The sequence below is a fragment of the Ranitomeya imitator genome, chromosome 4, assembly GCF_032444005.1.
Source record: "Ranitomeya imitator isolate aRanImi1 chromosome 4, aRanImi1.pri, whole genome shotgun sequence".
NCBI lineage: Eukaryota > Metazoa > Chordata > Amphibia > Anura > Dendrobatidae > Ranitomeya > Ranitomeya imitator.
In genome coordinates this window covers 143,758,450-143,778,876 of record NC_091285.1, presented here as the reverse complement: position 1 = coordinate 143,778,876, position 20,427 = coordinate 143,758,450, and the positions used below count along the sequence as shown (strand labels likewise).

At 40.1% G+C, this 20,427-nt stretch overlaps 1 protein-coding gene across 3 annotated transcripts in view; it reads left to right on the top strand.

Moving 5' to 3' along the window:
- CPLX2 (complexin 2) overlaps positions 1 to 20,427 on the top strand; it is a 306,505-nt gene that overhangs the window by 249,252 nt on the left and 36,826 nt on the right. For all 3 annotated transcript variants that reach the window (XM_069763989.1, XM_069763990.1, XM_069763988.1), the window contains one exon: positions 12,872 to 13,047. In XM_069763989.1, the coding sequence (XP_069620090.1) occupies positions 12,872 to 13,047 (176 nt within the window). The remainder of the gene's footprint in view (positions 1 to 12,871; positions 13,048 to 20,427) is intronic.

The window sequence follows — 20,427 nt, the reverse complement described above, 5'->3', positions numbered from 1 at the left end:
CCTAACAACATGTAATTTCGTATCTACAGGATCCTGAGACTATGGCTCTAAAATGTCCTATAGAAAGGAGCAGTATGCCACCACTCAATATATTCTCTTTAAGACTTCCAAAAAAATCTTTATTCAGCTATCTCCAGCTCCCCATAGAGAATGAATACAGCATTTTATAGCCATATTCTTGAATTCAGTGGGGATTCGAGTGGTTAGACTAGAGGCAACAGAAAAGTTATCACTTATCCTGTGCATAGATGATAACTCAACATGTTGGGAATTACCGATTAGGGTACATTTTTAGAAATGAGTGAAATAATAAGAATACAGCATTCATTTTGTGGCGAATCACGATAGTGAAAGGACATCACATTCCACAGCTTGGGAAAAGAGGTCAGAGAGAAAGTCATAAGACATTGAACAATTGTTTACAGATAGTGTGTGTGGCTGAAATAAGTCATCGTTTTGTCATCTGGGCATTTTTGCTTCCCCTTTGCTTATTTACTTTATGAACAAATATCAAACCCGTTGCCACAGCACAAAAGGGGATAATTACTGGTAATTAAATTTTCATTGCTAAAAGAAATTAAACATAGCTCTTTCAGATTGCAGACACCAAATATGGTCCTACTTTACAAAAAGAGATAATTTTTGGACTTCGACTTAGAGATGAACAAATGGTTTTGTTGCACATCAAAATTATGTCAAATTTTAGACGTTTGCTGGACCCGATTCATGCAAATTTTAAAAAATGCTATTTTGCTCAATGTAGATGATTGCATCAGTCTGAGAAGGATCACATGATCTTGGGCAAGATCATGTGGTCTTCTCAATAATGCCTTGCCTTGTCACATCACATAGTATAGCACAACCATCACATGGTATATCACATCACAGTATATCAAAGCATGTATCAAATCCAAGGCAGGGAATACATCTTGGGATGGGTCTAGATGTAGTGTCAGAATTTCTGTAGTGAGTTACATGTGTTTTGTAAATTCGTAGAGTAGACACATGGGTAATAAACTGGAACAGGTGTAAATATTTTTCCACCATGTTGCCTGATCCTTTGTAGTTTCAGTGGAACACAATTTAGGCTGAGCTGTGGCTGAGCAGGGAGGAGGGTAAGCTGGGCAAAACTTACCGTATACACTCGTGTATAAGTCGAGTTTTTCAGCACATTTTTTTGTGCTGAAAATTCCCCCCTCGGCTTATACACGAGTCGTTGTCCCAGAGGATGGTGGGAGAGGGGGAGCCGCGGAGCAGTGGGTGACAGGAGGCAGAAGCTGACTGCTTCTGCTAAAGCCTGTGCCCGCTGCTAAAAAGAAATGAGTATTCACTGCACTTGCAGCGAAAACTCATTTCTCTTATAGCTCGTGCATAGTGTTAGCAGCAGTCACCGGCTTCAAAGCAGCTCCCGGGCTATCATGGGTGCCTGCTCATTAAGGTAATGAATATTCACCTCTCTCAAGTCCCATAGGCATGGAGAGAGGTGAATATTCATTACTTTAATGAGAGGAGACACATGATTGCTCGGCCGCAGGAGCTGCTGGCACTGGAACAAAATGCTGCGAGGGCGCGCAGGGAAGGTAAGTAGGATTTTTTTATACTTTTCTCATGGGGGCCATACATACAATGATGGGGATGAGGAACCATAAAGACAAGGATGGGAATAAGAAGCCATGCATACAAGGATGGGAATAAGGAGTCATGCATACAAGGATGGGGGTAAGAAGCCATGCATGCAAGGATGGGGATGAGGAACCATGCATACAAGGATGGGAATAAGGAGCCATGCAGACAAGGGTGGGGATGAGGAACCATGCATGCCAGAATAGAGATTAGAGTACAACGCATACTCGGCTTATACTCGAGTCAATAAGTTTTCCCAGTTTTCTAGTCAAAATGTGGTGCCATGGCTTATACACAAGTATAAGTGGTATGTATATTTTAGGCAATTTGGAGATTTTAAGATTTTGACCTGAAATTCAGGAAAACTCTTTTAAGGGCTTGAAACAGTTTGTTACAGTCCTGGGAGAGCTACATACAGCATATGTCATACATATGCAGTGGGTATTCAGACCCCTTTAAATTTTTCACTCTTTGTTTCACTGCAGCCATTTGGTAAATTCAAAAAAGTTCATTTTTTTCTCATTAATGTGATCCTCCTAGAGATGGTTGTACTCCTTCTTTGGAGTCCAGCTGTGTTTAACTAAACTGATAGGACTTGATTTGGAAAGGCACACACCTGTCTATATAAGACCTCATAGCTTACAGTTCATGTCAGACCAAATGAGGATCATGAGGTCAACGGAACAGCCCAAGGAGCTCAGAGACAGAATTGTGGCAAGGCACAGATCTGGCCAAGGTTACTGTGAATAAACCAGAGTATATCTTAATTACCCAGATGACTATGTTTTTGCAACCCAAGAAGAATTGACTTTTTATTTGTATATTGGTTTGTGGATTTAAGTGCTTATGTCTGGTGGGTCAAGAAGACAGACTTGCAAACTGATATACTATTTAACATACTGTGTAAGTCTGTAAGAGTGACTCATACATAGTGTGTGTTTATCTTTGTTTACTGTGTGCTTGTATGCTAATTGTGTATTGTATTCGATTACCAGTTTGTTAACTTCGAATGTAGATAGGGAAAGGCTGTGAGGGGGACTGAAGGACACTGGGTAATTCTAAAAATAGCTTACATGCCTCGGATATAAAAAGTCTCAGAGAGCAGATCTCAACACACAGAGCTACCAGCTGGATATACTGCAAAGCACCCAACGGACGAGAGAGAGGACTGCAGCCAATTTATCATGGCACCATTATGAGGGACATGGATCTATGATTCTATAGGAAACAACCTAGGGGGTTTTGGCTACAGTTGGAAGGACACAGATCTGATCCAGTTACCATCTCTGAACCATGGATATGATTGGAGAAAGCCAGGTTTTGGGACCTGCAGCTCGCCTGATTCCATGGAGATGGTCAGATAAGCCAGGTGTTGACTCTCGTGTCAACTGGCTTTAGACCTTGTACAGACTCTGTAAACTGTTCTCGGTCATCTCCCTATGTTTGTCGATATTTCTTCTCTGTGTGTGTATCACAGGTGGAATAGCGACCCTGGGAGCTCTGACGTACCATCTACCATTATCCCAGCGAGTCATCAGCGGAAGTGTGGGACCCTGAATTGTGCACCATCTTGGGGGTAATTGCTGGGACTGTTATGTTTGCTATTGTGTGTTGTAGTTCAATAAAGTATTGCCATACTGTTTTACCCTAACCCTTTGTTGTCTGAGTAGCATTATGCCCACATTTAACTGGTGAGCAGGTGTTATGCGGGACAATCCCTGGTCCAGGCAGGTTCGGCTAGCAGACTTGGGCTCCTGTCAACACCCCGTTTCCCCACAGTTACAAAATAATTTCTGCAGTGCTCAAGGTTCCTAAGAGCACAGTGACCTCCATAATCCTTAAATGGAAGAATTTAGGACCACCAGAAGTCTTCCTAGACCTGGCCGTTAATCAAAACTGAGCAATCGTGGGAGAAGAGCCTTGGTGAGAGAAGTAAAGAAGAACCCCAAGATCACTGTGGCTGAACTCCAGAGATGTAGTACGGAGATGGGAGAAAGTTTCACAAAGTCAACTATCACTGCAGCCCTCCACCAGTCGTGCCTTTATGGAAGAATGGCCCGACGGAAGCCTCTCCTCATTGCTAGACATATGAAAGCTCGCATAGAGTTTGCTAAAAAAACACATGAAGGACTCCCAGACTATGAGAAATAAGATTCTCTGATCTGATGAGATGAAGATAGACCTTTTTGGTGATAATTCTAAGCGGCATGTGTGGAGAAAACCAGGCACTTCTCATCACCTGCCCAATACAATCCCAACAGTGAAACGTGGTGGTAGCATCATGCTATGGGGTGGTTTTCAGCTGCCGGGACAGTACAACTGGTTGCCATTGAACGAAACATGAATGCGGCCAAGTACAGGGATATCCTAGATGAAAACCTCTTCCAGAGTGCTCTGGACCTCAAACTTGGCCAAAAGTTCACTTTCCAATAAGACCATGACCCTAAGCACACAGCTAAAATAGCAAAAGAGTGGCTTCAGAACAACCATGTGACCATTCTTTACTGGCCCAGCCAGAGCTGACCTAAATCCAACTGAGCATCTCTGGAGAGACCTGAAAATGGCTGTCCACCAATGTTTACCATCCAACCTGACAGAACTGGAGTGGATCTGCAAGGAAAAATGGCAGAGGATCCCCAAATCCAGGTGTGAAAAGCTTGTTGCATCCTTCCCGAAAAGATTCATGGCTGTATTAGCATAAAAGTGCTTCTACTCAATACTGAGCGAAGGGTCTGAATACTTATGACCATGTGATATTTCAGTTTTTCTTTTTTAATAAATTTGCAAAAATTTCTACATTTCAGTTTTTTTTTAGTCAAGATGTGGTGCAGAGTTTACATTAATGAGAAAAAAATGAACTTTTTTTGAATTTACTAAATGGCTGCAATGAAAAAAGAGTGAAATATTTAAAGGGGTCTGAATACTTTCTGTACCCACTGTATTTTCAGAGCAATTGGAGGTTTTGCAGAACTTTTCATTCATGGAATATCAACTCATCACAAATCAAATTTCTTTTAAAGAAATCTGCGATGCTGGTAACTTCAAATTTCAAAAGATTAATCCATAATTACAATGTTTTCAAATTTTACTTTCTACCCTTCTCATAGAATCATATCCTTTGTTTAGAGTGCAAATTGGTTAGTTTTCATTGACTCTTGTCCAGTTTTCCTGCTGTAACCAGAGCGGCTGTGTAGTTAATGATGTGATGTTTTTACCCAGGCGCTGAATACAGCCATTCTGGGGCATAGTTTTAATTGCTTGGAGGCTGCACATGAATATTCAATACCACCACCTACTGTGCTTGCTCCTGTTTTTCTCTGATTCATATTAGAAAACTTATATTAATTTGCACTTTGAAATATTCCCAATGGCTTTGTTTGATCATTATAATACAAGATGGTTTCTGAGTAAAGTCCCATTCTACTTATTACTCATTTATGTCTGATTTTGATTGATTTCACTGACATTTCCATAAATGATGAAAAATTCTAAGACCATTTTGAGCCAAAATGTATTTCTTATTATCATACTATTAACAATTTTAGTACATGTAATTGTGGAAATTTGTTTCTTCTCTGCTGTTATAAAGTTATTATTGTTAGGATTTACAGTGAAGTGGCAAGAACAATATGTTCCCATTCTCATCTACCACCCTTCTCACCAAACTGCCCATTTCACTATACACCTATCCCTCAAAGACTGGAAACTTAGTAGACGGTATCAGTGTGATACGTAGTTTTAGTGGTGCTAGATCTCTAACTTTTTCAATTTTGGAAATATTATTTAGCAGATGCTCATTGTCAGGTGAAAGAAATAGTGAAAGATTCAGCAGACTGTTCCTGAGAATTATGTTGGCGCACGGATTGTCACAGCGCGGATTGTCAGACAGGCAAATCTCTAGGGAAGCAAATGTCCAGTACTATAATTTTTTCCTGTTAAGACATAATCTCTTTATGGCAAGATTACAAAATCATATCTGAGCAAAGAACACTTTCTTATTTGCACTACGCATTTAGGAAGGGACCTTTTAGCATAGTCCAATGATCTTTACACGGTGCAGGTCTTCTCAAATCCCAAACTCTTTGTATAGCAGGATGGCCATTATTTTTAAGTTGCAAACATTTATTTTATGTCATCAGATTTCTGTTTACCAATATTATTTCTTTGGTGAAGGATAAAAAAAGAATAGAAAATAATACAATAATAAGACTTTTAGTGTCATAGTATAAATTCACTATGATCAAGTATTAAAGAATTTTCCACTAGTAATCAATAACATCTCAAAATTATTTATAATGTAGAACCTATTGCTCTTTGGATAATAAAATGGGTTGCAAAGTGAATACAGACCAAGCCATCGGCATTCTTTATGCATTCGCAGTTAGAACAAATATAATAATAATTTATTTTTATTACTAACATTTTTATTAATTGTAAATGTAGTCCTAATCCCTTGTTAATTACCAAAGTTGTCCCACATGACTTATAACAAATTTCTACTCCATATCATAACACTTAGGAATAACTATGATTATGCAATATCCTACAAATTACTCTTTAGATAAAATTAATGAACTTTCAATATCCGTAACTACTTGATTGTTACAAAAGTTCAAACTTTATTGATATAGAGAAAATTACTTGGAGACGTTAAGTACAAAAATCATCAAGTGCCACATCAAGAGATCACGTAATTAAAGGTCCATTGTTAGGTCTACAATTATATTTCGAGCATAAATGGAGGCATAAAAAAAGAATGAACTCAAGTATGGACCCTTGACTTGTAACAACACTTTATTTATGAATATTGTTCATAAGTTAATAGTATAATAATCTTTTTAATATAGCTTATTACATTAGATAATATTATTACTAGAATGTTAGAATATATTAGATTATTATTATTAGAGAATATTTTTTGTTCCCAATCCTCAGTCAATTTTTGTCCCCTTCACAGATTATTTACGTTCAAAAATAGCTCAAATCTGGTTACAGGGAGAGAACAAATTACACTTTTGCCTATTACTCTCTATGGAGATAGGAGGAACAAATGAGCTGGAGGGGAAAAAACAGAAAGGCATAAGGAAAATGGAAAAATTGCTTAAAATGCAGAATAAATGTCCTTTAATAGTCAGAAATAGTGTTGTTTTTGACATACACACACATTACAGTTCATTCTGAAAAATCACCTGAAAATGCAGTTACACTCCAAAGCAGGGATGTAAAACACAGAGGGACAAAGTTAAAAACTTGGACAAAAAATGTCTACGATTGAGGAAGTTTTTTCATCAAATATAATGATGAACTTTTTCATGTGAAAACAAACTTAAAGGGGTTGTCCCATGAACAAAGTACATTTTAATTAATAGATTGTAGAATAAAATATTGTAATAACATAGCATGTTCTGTAAGAGCAGTAAAAACCATGTGGCCCAATGGCCTAGTTTAAATATGTAATAAAAAAGGATAAAAGACTTGAATAATACAGATAATACAATGAATTCCTACACAGTACCGTCCACACGCACGGTATGATGGCCCTAGTGTACCCCCTTCCCTCAAACTCTCCACAAGAATGGTGACCACGTCATAATATGATTCTCCAACTGTAATCTCTCCATCTACCTTATAATTGTCTAAGGGTCACTTCCGTCTTTCTGTCTGTCCTTCTGTCTGTCTCGGATATTCATTGTTCGCGGCCTCTGTCTGTCATGGAATCCAAGTCACTGATTGGTCTCGCCAGCTGCCTGTCATGGCTGCTGCGACCAATCAGTGACGGCCACAGTCCGATTAGTCTCTCTCTACTCCCCTGCAGTCAGCGCCCGGCACCCGCTCCATACTCCCCACAGTCACCGCTCACACAGGGTTAATGCCAGCGGAAACGGACCACGTTATGCCACCGGTAACTCACTCCGTTACCGTCGCTATTAACCCTGTGTGACCAAGTTTTTACTGTTGATGCTGCCTATGCAGCGTCAATAGTAATAACATCTAATGTTAAAAATAATTTAAAAATGTAAAATCATTATATACTCACCTTTCGCGATGCTCCGGTGACCACTCCATACAAGAGGCAGGTTCCAGTGGCAAGGATGGTATGGGAGAAAGACCTGCCATGATATCACGGTCATGTGACCACGACGTCATCACAGGCCCTGCGCGCCTGCGCGAGGACCTGTCATGACATCACGGTCATGTGACCGCGACGTCATCACAGGTCCTGCGTGCCTGCGCGAGAACGACCTGCCATGACGTCACGGTCATGTGACCGCGATGTCATCACAGGTCCTGCGCACCTGCGCGAGAAGGACCTGTCATGATGTCACGGTCATGTGACCGAACTACAAGGGGCCCTCGGAAGTTGAATATATGTTTATTTTTTATTTTTTAACCTGTGACATACGGGGCTGGGCAATATACTACGTGACTGGCCAATATACTACGTGGCTGGGCAATATACTACGTGGCTCTGTGCTGTATACTTCGTTGCTGTGCAATATACTACATGGCTCTGTGTTGTATATTACGTCACTGGGCAATATACTACATCACTGGGCAATATACTATGTGACTGGGCAATATACTATGTGACTGGGCAATATACTATGCAGCTGGGCAATATACTACGTGGCTGGGCAATATACTACGTGGCTGGGCAATATACTACGCGGCTGGGCAATATACTATGCGGCTGGTCAATATACTATGTGGCTGGGCAATATACTATGTGGCTGGGCAATATACTACGTGGCTGGGCAATATACTACGTGGCTGGGCAATATACTACGTGGCTGGGCAATATACTACGTGGACATGCATATTCTAGAATACCCGATGCGTTAGAATCAGGCCACCATCTAGTATAGTATAATGGCCACAAAAAGTGCTCTATACACTATAATGGGCCACATGAAGTCCTTCATACAGTATAATGGGGCCATGCATTGCCTTCCATACAGTATAATGATTCCACATAATGCTCCATACAGTATAATGCCACAAAAAGTGTTCCATATAATATAATGACCCCCAAAAGTTCTTCACATGGTATAAAGTGACCCACATAGTGCTCCATACAGTATAATGTGCCCCACATAGTTACCTATACTGTATAATGGACCCACATTGTGCTCCATACAATATAATGTCCCTACATAGTGCTCTATACAGTATAATGCCCTTACATTATACTGTATGGAGCACTACAATCAACAGTAATGACAACAGTCTAGTCTTTTGGTGTTGCATGTACGAATATCACATTTGGGTAATACAGTGTGAAAAGATGCACCGACTGCCTGTACTTTAACTGTCATTCTGTGCTGACTGGCTCCCTTTAATAAAATGGTTGTGGAAGCTATCAGGGGTTTTTGATATGCACACTTTGCTAGGTAGATAGTGAAATCACTATTTTTTTTTAAATTCCCTTTTGCATGTTCATAAAAATCATCTCTCCCTTCCAAAAAAAAGAATGAAGGAATGCTAATGCTAGGTATAAATAGAGAAAAAACTGCAGCAAGGTTGTATTATTGTAGCATTTACCTAGTATGTATGGATGTTAAATTAGACTAATAAAACAGGTGTGCAAAAAGTCAGTTCAGTGGTTCGTGACACAGACACTGTGTCTTGCAGACACTAAGTTTAGGTTTTTTTTTTCAGAAATATTGTTGGCTTACTTCAGCCTAAAGAATTTATATTTAAAATGTAGCAGCTGCACCATAGTTACAGTTGTAGACAATCTCTGCTGCAAGCCCACCTCTCTCTCTCACTCACTCTTTCACTTTATTTCTTCCACTATTAATCAAGCCTTTGTTTTATTGTCTTTTATTGACAAATTACTCTAATCTTCTTGAACTAAAGCTGTAGTACAATGGACACTGTCTATAGAATAGTGACTTCCTCTCACTATCCATATTCATCCCAAAGTGACTGCTGCATTCCCTACCTCTGTTTTTATACAGGCTACAATGGTTCCTCCTAGTTGATTGTGCTATAGTATGTGAAGTGATGAGTACAAGGCATTATATAAAAGCCTATCCAACCACTCTCTGACTTCATGTGAGCTTCTCTGGCAGATGCTATCTTCTACATTGTGTAAAACGGCAGCAAGCATTTTTATCATTTTGCATGAATCGAGTTGCAAATTGTTCAACTTCTGTGGGTCTCTATGCATTCCCAAAAATATTATACAAATTCAATTTGCATAGAATTGAATTAACATTGTCTAGGAAAGTTGATGTCCCCAAAATCCCAATTTTTTTCTAATGAAACCACTTTAGTAGTTTCCAAAACTACACCAAAAGCTGGTATCTGAATCCAGCATGAATTTTATAAAATAACCACCTAGACTTAATGATGGACTAGAACTCCAAAATTGTCTAGGAGATGACTGAATTATTTACCTAACAATAATCTGAGCTCCAACTATATCATTGACAAGAAGCTGATGAGTTTTACATGTTGAACATAATATCCGTGGGTGCAGGTCTTTCTGAAAAGGACATCAAGCCTACACTTTAAGGCCAGGGTCACACTGGAAAATCGGTCCGAGTTTCCCTGTCAAGAGTTGCACAAGTGTTCTCTGTATGGTCATCCTTGTGTAATGCGTTTGCAATGCGATGATGCGATTTTCTCCCACCTATGCATCTGTATGACATCCGCATGACTTTACATTTCTCACTGCTTTTCCTCATTGAATTTAATGGCTCAATGGGCTGAAATGAGGAAAATGTGTGCGTATTTCTCGCAAGACACCCTAATGGTCCGTGTGGTGTCCGAATTTTTCTCGCAACCATAGGCTTGCAATGGCGAGACTCGGCCGATATACGTGTACAATCACACCATGCTGCGATTTTACATGCACGTCTTATACGCCTAAGAAAAAATACGGTGATGTGAGCTTCCCCATAGATTAACAATGGTCCGAGTGCTATGCGATGTTTTCTCACATAGCACTCGTCCATAGTCTACGCTAGTGTGACTCCAGCCTTAACTCTTAGAGAGTATTGGGAGGTTTGACTATGCTGTACATATAATTCAGTACTAATATATTCCTTCTCCTTGGGTAGATTTTGAAAATTAGGTATAATGAGATGACTCGCTGACATCTATAATATAACGCTGGGAGCGTCACTCTGTCCGAAGCCTCTATAGACTGCGCAAGCGCAAGCGCCGGCGCAGTCTGGGCCTCACAGAGCGACGCTCCCGGGAGATCGCGGTATGCGTAAGCACTGAACGCATACCGCCATCTCCACCGGAGAGTCAGGGACCGCCAGGAGGGAGGGTAAGTATACTCACCTTTCCCGGTTCCAGCGCTGCTTGCGGCTCCGTCTCCCGGCTCCTCTGGTCCCGGCTCCGGAGGGCGCGGACTGCGCAGGCGCCGATTCCTGCTGCCGGAATCGGCGCCTGCGCAGTCCGCGCTTTCGGCGCCATTTTCTTGAAGACACACTCCGGCTCCACTGCAGGTGTGTCTTCAAGAAAATGGCGCCGGAAAGCGCGGACTGCGCAGGCGCCGATTCCTGCTGCCGGAATCGGCGCCTGCGCAGTCCCCGCTTTCCGGCGCCATTTTCTTGAAGACATACCTGCAGTGGAGCCGGACGATAGGTGAGTATGGTATTTTTATTTTTTTTTATATGGCAGCAGCATTCGGGGGCATACACACTGGAGCGGGGGGCATATAATACAATGGTGGCGCAGGATGGCAGCAGCACATGACAGAACGGGCGCAGGATGGCCGCAGCACATGACAGAACGGGCGCAGGATGGCCGCAGCACATGACAGAACGGGCGCAGGATGGCCGCAGCACATGACAGAACGGGCGCAGGATGGCCGCAGCACATGACAGAACGGGCGCAGGATGGCAGCAGCACATGTCAGAACGGGCGCAGGATGGGAGCAGCACATGACAGAACGGGCGCAGGATGGCAGCAGCACATGACAGAACGGGCGCAGGATGGCAGCAGCACATGACAGAACGGGCGCAGGATGGCAGCAGCACATGACAGAACGGGCGCAGGATGGCAGCAGCACATGACAGAACGGGCGCAGGATGGCAGCAGCACATGTCAGAACGGGCGCAGGATGGCCGCAGCACATGACAGAACGGGCGCAGGATGGCAGCAGCACATGACAGAACGGGCGCAGGATGGCCGCAACACATGACAGAATGGGCGCAGGATGGCAGCAGCACATGACAGAACGGGCGCAGGATGGCCGCAGCACATGACAGAACGGGCGCAGGATGGCAGCAGCACATGACAGAACGGGCGCAGGATGGCAGCAGCACATGACAGAACGGGCGAAGGATGGCAGCAGCACATGACAGAACGGGCGAAGGATGGCAGCAGCACATGACAGAACGGGCGCAGGATGGCAGCAGCACATGACAGAACGGGCGCAGGATGGCAGCAGCACATGACAGAACGGGCGCAGGATGGGAGCAGCACATGACAGAACGGGCGCAGGATGGCAGCAGCACATGACAGAACGGGCGCAGGATGGCAGCAGCACATGACAGAACGGGCGCAGGATGGCAGCAGCACATGACAGAACGGGCGCAGGATGGCAGCAGCACATGACAGAACGGGCGCAGGATGGCAGCAGCACATGACAGAACGGGCACAGGATGGCAGCAGCAAATGACAGAACGGGGACGCAGGATGGGAGCAGCAAATGACAGAACGGGCGCAGGATGGGAGCAGCAAATGACAGGATGGGAGCAGCAAATGACAGAATGGAGGCGCAGGATGGGAGCAGCACATGACAGAACGGGGACGCAGGATGGGAGCAGCACATGACAGAACGGGGGCGCAGGATGGGAGCAGCACATGACAGAACGGGGGCGCAGGATGGGAGCAGCACATGACAGGATGGGGGCGCAGGATGGAGCAGCACATACCAGGATGGAGACCATATACCAATATAAATGCTCGCCACCCGGGCGTAGAACGGGTTCAATAGCTAGTGTAATATAACAGTGTAAATAGTGTAAGATGTAATAATGGGAGTTATGTGAACAGCGGGGTCTATAGATGACAAGCATAGAGGAAATGTACCATATCATGCATATAGTACAGCTGTGCATTGTAGTGAAGTTAGATGTGCTAATACTGAAAGAGATACATGAAATAATAAGCATAAATGAGAACTGAAATCTAAAATGTATTTGATTCTAACCAAATAACTAAGATATTGATTTCTACAGTATTTTGCACCAGTTTGCTTTCATGTGTTTCCCATTGCACACAGGGGCAACTAAGGATATGGGTAAGATGCTCGGAGGTGAAGAGGAGAAAGATCCAGATGCCCAAAAAAAGGAAGAAGAAAGACAAGAAGCTCTTCGTCAACAGGAGGATGAAAGAAAGGCCAAACATGCCAGGATGGAATTAGAAAGGGAGAAAGTCCGGCAACAAATAAGAGATAAGGTGACCCTTTAAGTTCAATTTTGACTGTAGAATTTTATATTGCAAATCTTAGTGTTGACAAAGGATGAGGGAATCTCATGAAATAGGTCAAGATATTATGTGAATTGAATTTGTATTATTAAGCTCTAAGGTCTCCTGGAATCTCAGATCATAATAAACATAGGAAATACAAAATAAACAAAAATTATACTTACTATGTGCAGTATCTCCCTCTGGCACCAGGCATGCGCGGTGGCTATGACCCATACTAGGCCCTGTGATGTCATAACATAATGTTGAGGGACATAGTCTGTGTCGGAGGTGCCACGTGTTAAAGACTGGACAGACCAAATAGCTGACCGGACTTGTGCAGGGTTGCATGGCAATGAAGGTGAGGGCCCTGGGAGTACATTTTTTAAACCCTTTCAGGCTTTCCATAACCAAAACGAGTGCTAGCGAATCTGCTCTTTTGTAAAATTTGAAGGAAATTCTATTTGGCTGGAGCCAATTTACTCATCTCTATTGTAGACTGACAGGATAAAAACTGAAAGAGGCCTTGATATATTCATATTCTATTGAGGTCATTCATCACATACAGTAAAACTGTGAAACATTCGGTTACTATGGAAACTAAAATTTTAAGTACTTTAAAAGGGAGTTTGTCAGCAAAAAAAGCATGTTCAAACCAAGCACATTCATGGTAGGGGATATAGTCTTAGTAAGAAATCATACACTTAGTGTCCATATCTGTTGCTGCATTGGCCAGAAATCATTCTTTATTCATATATGCTACTGAAATCCTCAGTATACCCTTGGTGTGGCCAACCAACTCAGAGCACCTTTCCAACTACTTGGTTCACCCACTATTCCTTGACTGTCATCGTTAGCTCAATAGGAACCAGAGGAGGGTGGAGATAAATGGAAAATAAGTAGGTGAAAAGGAGGTCACGTGAACTGCTCAACCACACCAAGGGTGCACCTTGTTAGAACATGAAGGGTCATCTGGCTGCATCTACCATGATAATGATGCCTGTTTAATAATTTAGCATCTTTCGCTACATGACATTCCTTCTGGTACATGTGAATCATTCTGATACTTGATCTTTCATTAATCAGTGTACCAATCCATTTTATTCTCTTGGATAAATGTGCCACGTTACAAATTGAACCCAGTAAGCTCACAATTATTCTTTGTTATTAAATATTATTAAATATTTTATGAAAATAATAATTAATACACACGACCACATCTTTTGCTGTAACTGTGGCTGCCAACTGAACACATTGACACATGTAAAATATTCATATTTTGACTGGTCAGTCTTTGTGTCCTGCCTTGTTTTAATTAGTATCAAAGTTTGCGTTACTGTCTTGCTTTGGATGTGAGTCAGGAACCCTAGCTGTTGGCACAAAATCCATGATGTGGAGGTAGTCATATAGAGATACAAAGGCTCCACATTCTATGGTAAAGACTATAATGGTGTATAATCTGCTGTACACCCAGTGATAATACCGTACATATGTAATAAACAACATATCTAATACATTATATCAGTGTATACAGTTGACAGTAAACAGGGTACCAAAATGTTTTATAAAATGCATTCTACCATTGTTCCATCAAGATGATGATACATTATGTAAATACCAACTATTACTTATAAAGGACTGTCACTTGATTAGTAAAATCCTGTTAAATAACTTGTAAAAATACTTGAGCTCCCCTGCTTCTTCCCTTCTGTCATTGCATTGCTCCATTGTAGAGATATTTATACAGTATTTGTTGCTTTAGGAGCGTAGTATGTGAAATCTCTGCTTGTAGACCAACTGGGTATGTCTTCAGAGTCTTCTCTGGGGGTAAACACTTTTAGACTTTCCAGATGCTGCCAATTACAACTTGGCAGGTAATATAGAAGTCTGGCAGTCTCAGACATTGCCGATCTGTGACTGGCAGTGCTTGAGAGGGAGGCATGAAAGCGCACACGCTCTGAGAAGATTCTGAAGAATCGCCCTGTTTGTCTTGTTGTGCTCAAGTGTGAATATCTCAGTGTTGGAGTGGCACTGCACAAAACAGGTAAGAGCTGCAGAATCAGGGGAGCTCGGGGATATTTACAAGATATTTAAGTCAATTTTTTGCTTAGGTGATATGTCTACTTTAAATGTAGAACATCGAAAAGCAATTCACAGCACACTACTGACATCAGGTAACGTCTCAAGTCTCAGAATCTAGGCCACTCATATATAATACAACAAGTCATTAGTTTAGCAACAGCTGATGGATGGAACTAGCACCTGCTGGGTTTCGATTCCCCTGCTGGTTCGTATGTGTTCAGAGTGAAACCTAGAATGAAAAGTGAGTCTAAAGCAAACAGTAAAGGAACAAATATAGTTAGAGGCATTGATCACGTGAGCTGCAAGTTGAATGCTACAGCTGTTGTGCAAGGCCTGGACAATGGCAGGAATTGTGTAGAAGATGAACAAATGAAAGATGAATACGTACCACGCTGATTAACAAGTGCTTCTGGGTGCAGGCAATAGATGTACCTGGGTTTATATTGTCATTGTCTGAGGCTGTATGTAGAAAGGAAAAAGAGATTGTTGTCTGTATATTACAGTGCAGGAAAGTGAAATAACAATTGTTTAGCTCTTATCCCTAAAAGTCCCGAAATACAAAAATATTCCAAATGCATATATATATGAAGTGTGCACCCAGACGAATATTCGTATACAGATTTTGATGAAAATCTGTTACAAATCCAGAGTAAATTTTGCATGTGTTATATGTGATTGTGTTACTGATTGTGTCACAGATTTGCAGAAGATTTCACCCTATGAATTGCAAAGGGTATACCGGTAATCGAAAATATTTCTGCAAAAGAATAGGCACGCTACAGATTTAAAAATATGAATTCACATGTAAATCCCACTTCTATCAGTTTCGAATAATTTTGGCAAGAATGTATAGGAATGGATCTGCTGTTTAGCATGGGACAAACATAGTAATAATAATCTTTATTAAACAACAAAAAGCAATAAAGACCTCTAAAAATTGACCTTTATTAGTTTATTTCAAAGGTTCAAAAAATGCAGAAAAGTGGGGGTCAAAAAGCAGTGTAATAACTTAACAGGGAGCAATCTCTCCCTAGAGAAGCCATGCACAATTACCCTACAATGCAAAGAAAATAAGTTCATAATCATTTAGAAACAACAATACTAATGTTCTAACTCATATACAAAAAAACCCTGTTTGGGAGAGAAGAACAGACAAATCGCGGCGCCCTAAGTGCGTAAACACAATATTATAGTCTTTAAAGGGTGCACAATTTTATGCACTCACCTGATAAAAGACTAAAATGGCTTTAGATCGTGTATCCTCCAAATTCCCTCTGAGATACTTTTCAATATACAGGGCTTGCAGCTTGCCTCGGGTGGATCCAAGTGAGAGAGCCAGAGTAAGGCTCACACAGGATGAGTAGTTCAAGAAAAGCACATCCAGCCCATGAATGGCAGCGCTTCCCAGGACTCACATTCAAAGATGATATTTCATATTTTTTTATTTCATAACTTAAAATAGAAGAGATACAACGCGTTTCGGATACAGTATATATCCTTCTTCAGGTATCATAAAAACACAGTACAAATCCTACTAGTATAAAATTCAATTACACTTATATATAGTATCACACCTTTTATCCCAGTCTCAGAAACTTGATTTGGGGTGTGGACCAAGTTCAGGAAAACACCCACTGATTGATACAGCCTTGTTAACATTGATGCAAGGAAGAGAGAAAAAAAAATTAAAAAAATAAAAAAATATGTATCAAAGGGAAAAAAAAAAAAAAAAACACAAGAAGAAGGAAAAAAAAAAATCACAAGAAAAAAAAAAAAACACAAGAAAAAAAAAAAAAAAAACACAAGAACAAGAAAAAAAAAAAAAAAAACACAAGAAAAAAAAAAAAACTTAAAAAAAAAAATCCTTTAAACTCTCTCTATGATATCATTCAATCCATTTGGAAATAATGTTCCCAAACGATATATCCAAAACGTTTCTTTCCTGTTTAAAAGAGCATTCCTGTTTGCAACTCCAGAGGGTATCTGCTCCACTGGAGTTACTTTTATGTTAAAAATTTTATTATGTTTAAGTAGTAGATGCCTTGAGAGACTATGTTTTAAAAAGCCATTTTTTGCTCTATTTCTGTGGCCATTAATGCGGGACCGCAGTGTCTGTACAGTGCGTCCCACATACTGCAAGCCACAACTGCATGTGATGACATATACAACATGATCACTACTACAGGTGAGTCTTTGTGAGATTTCAAAGACATCACCAGTATTATTGCATTTAATAGTTTTAGCCCCATGATCTAGGATCCCACAGGTGCAACATTTTTTGGAGTTACATTTAAAAACTCCGGTGCCTTGAAGAACTCCACATAAAGTTTGATCCTTATTTTTATAAATGTTTTTTCTTTTTGGATCCAACTGTTTTTTTAATTTACTGGGGGCCACCAAATTTTTCAAAGTTTTCCCCCTTCTATATGTAATCCCTGGTTTATCAGGGAGATGTTTTCCCAAGACAGGGTCACGCTTCAAGATGTACCAATATTTAGAAAGCACAGTTCTTATGATTTTATTGCCCCTATTGAATGTTGTCACAAAATTCAATTTCCAGCGATCATCACTTTTTTCCTTACCAGTTAAGTAGGGGACTAAATTTCTGCCCTGCTCAAGATATGAATGCATTCGATCTTTTTCTCGATTTAAATGCATACACTCGTAAACTCACTCTTAAAAGGCATTTCTTGTTGAACGAAAAAAATGGGGACATTGGGGATCCCCCAAAAATACTGATCCCAATAGAGACAAACAAAGAAAGGGAATATATCCATAAGGAGGTACACCCAAAATCTCTATTTAATCCTCATCAACACCGAGGACCAAATATAGATACCTTTTTTTCATTAGTATCTGAAGGATTTAGGAAATGGGAAAATAATAATAATAAACATAAAATCCAAAAGCATGGAACTGGAAAAAACAAGATAAAAAAGGAGAACAATATCTCTAAAAGAGAGAAAATGGCATTGGAGGATTTGAGACAAAATACAGATATAGTAATAAGGCAAGCTGATAAAGGAGGGGGAGTAGTTGTGCAAAACAGATCTGACTATATTGAGGAAGCTTTGAACATATTGTCTGATATGAGATATTACAAAATTCTAAAAGAAGATCCTACACAATCCTTTGTTCGGGACTATCACCATATGATTAAGGAAGCCTATGAGAGGAACATTCTCAATAAAACAGAAAAAAGGTTTTTATCAAATCCTGCGCCAACCATGGCGTTATTTTATCATCTACCAAAAGTGCATAAGAACTGTGAAAAACCACCTGGTAGACCAATTATATCAGGAATAGGGTCTTTAACTTGTCATCTTTCTCATTATATTGACCTGTTTCTACAAGATCTAGTAAAGTCTCTTCCTTCATATTTGAGAGATTCCACACAATTAATCGAGGAGCTGAGGGATATTGAATGGGAAGATAATTATTCCTTTATCTCATTGGATGTTAATTCATTATATTCCAACATAGATCACGAAATGGGGGTAAATGCAGTGGGTTTTTATTTAGCAAAGACAGAGATGCTCCCCGAACAAAGAGATTTTCTGTTAAAGGGTCTGAAATTCATTCTTGAACACAATGTGTTCATTTTTGAAGGCGTACTGTACTTACAGTTGCTCGGCACCGCGATGGGGACTCGGGTCGCGCCAAGTTTCGCAAACTTATTCATGGGGCGATTCGAGTCCTCATCATCACTTTCTAAGCCTGTTTTCTATGACAAAATAAGGCTTTATAAGCGCTTCATAGATGATCTGATTATCATATGGAAGGGGACAGAGGAGGAAGCGGCACAATTCATAAAGGAGCTCAATAATAACACCTGGGGGATTACCTTTACATCACAAATTAATAAAGAAAAAATGGTATTTCTTGATTTAGAGATCAGCCATAGTGGTAAAAAAATCATCACGAAATCCCACTTCAAAAAAGTGGATTCAAATGGCTTTTTAGATTTCAATAGTGCACATTACAAGAAGTGGAAGGTTAATATACCCCACAGCCAATTTTATCGCATCAGAAAGAATTGTACGAGAGAATCTGATTATGTAGCTCAGTCTAAAATTCTAAAAAGAAGATTTAAAGAAAAAAGATACCCGAAAAATTTGATAAATGGTGCATATAGGGACAACAAAATAAAAACACAGGAAGAATGTTTAAAAGGAAAAACCAGGAAGGGGGACACTTTGACTACTGGTAAGGAAAAAAGTGATGATCGCTGGAAATTGAATTTTGTGACAACATTCAATAGGGGCAATAAAATCATAAGAACTGTGCTTTCTAAATATTGGTACATCTTGAAGCGTGACCCTGTCTTGGGAAAACATCTCCCTGATAAACCAGGGATTACATATAGAAGGGGGAAAACTTTGAAAAATTTGGTGGCCCCCAGTAAATTAAAAAAACAGTTGGATCCAAAAAGAAAAAACATTTATAAAAATAAGGATCAAACTTTATGTGGAGTTCTTCAAGGCACCGGAGTTTTTAAATGTAACTCCAAAAAATGTTGCACCTGTGGGATCCTAGATCATGGGGCTAAAACTATTAAATGCAATAATACTGGTGATGTCTTTGAAATCTCACAAAGACTCACCTGTAGTAGTGATCATGTTGTATATGTCATCACATGCAGTTGTGGCTTGCAGTATGTGGGACGCACTGTACAGACACTGCGGTCCCGCATTAATGGCCACAGAAATAGAGCAAAAAATGGCTTTTTAAAACATAGTCTCTCAAGGCATCTACTACTTAAACATAATAAAATTTTTAACATAAAAGTAACTCCAGTGGAGCAGATACCCTCTGGAGTTGCAAACAGGAATGCTCTTTTAAACAGGAAAGAAACGTCTTGGATATATCGTTTGGGAACATTATTTCCAAATGGATTGAATGATATCATAGAGAGAGTTTAAAGGATTTTATTTTTTAAGTTTTTTTTTTTTTTTTTTTCTTGTGTTTTTTTTTTTTTTTTTCTTGTTCTTGTGTTTTTTTTTTTTTTTTTTGTTTTTTTTCTTGTTCTTGTGTTTTGTTTTTTTTTTTTTTTTTTTTTTCTTGTGTTTTTTTTTTTTTTCTTGTGATTTTTTTTTTTCCTTCTTCTTGTGTTTTTTTTTTTTTTTTCCCTTTGATACATATTTTTTTATTTTTTTAATTTTTTTTTCTCTCTTCCTTGCATCAATGTTAACAAGGCTGTATCAATCAGTGGGTGTTTTCCTGAACTTGGTCCACACCCCAAATCAAGTTTCTGAGACTGGGATAAAAGGTGTGATACTATATATAAGT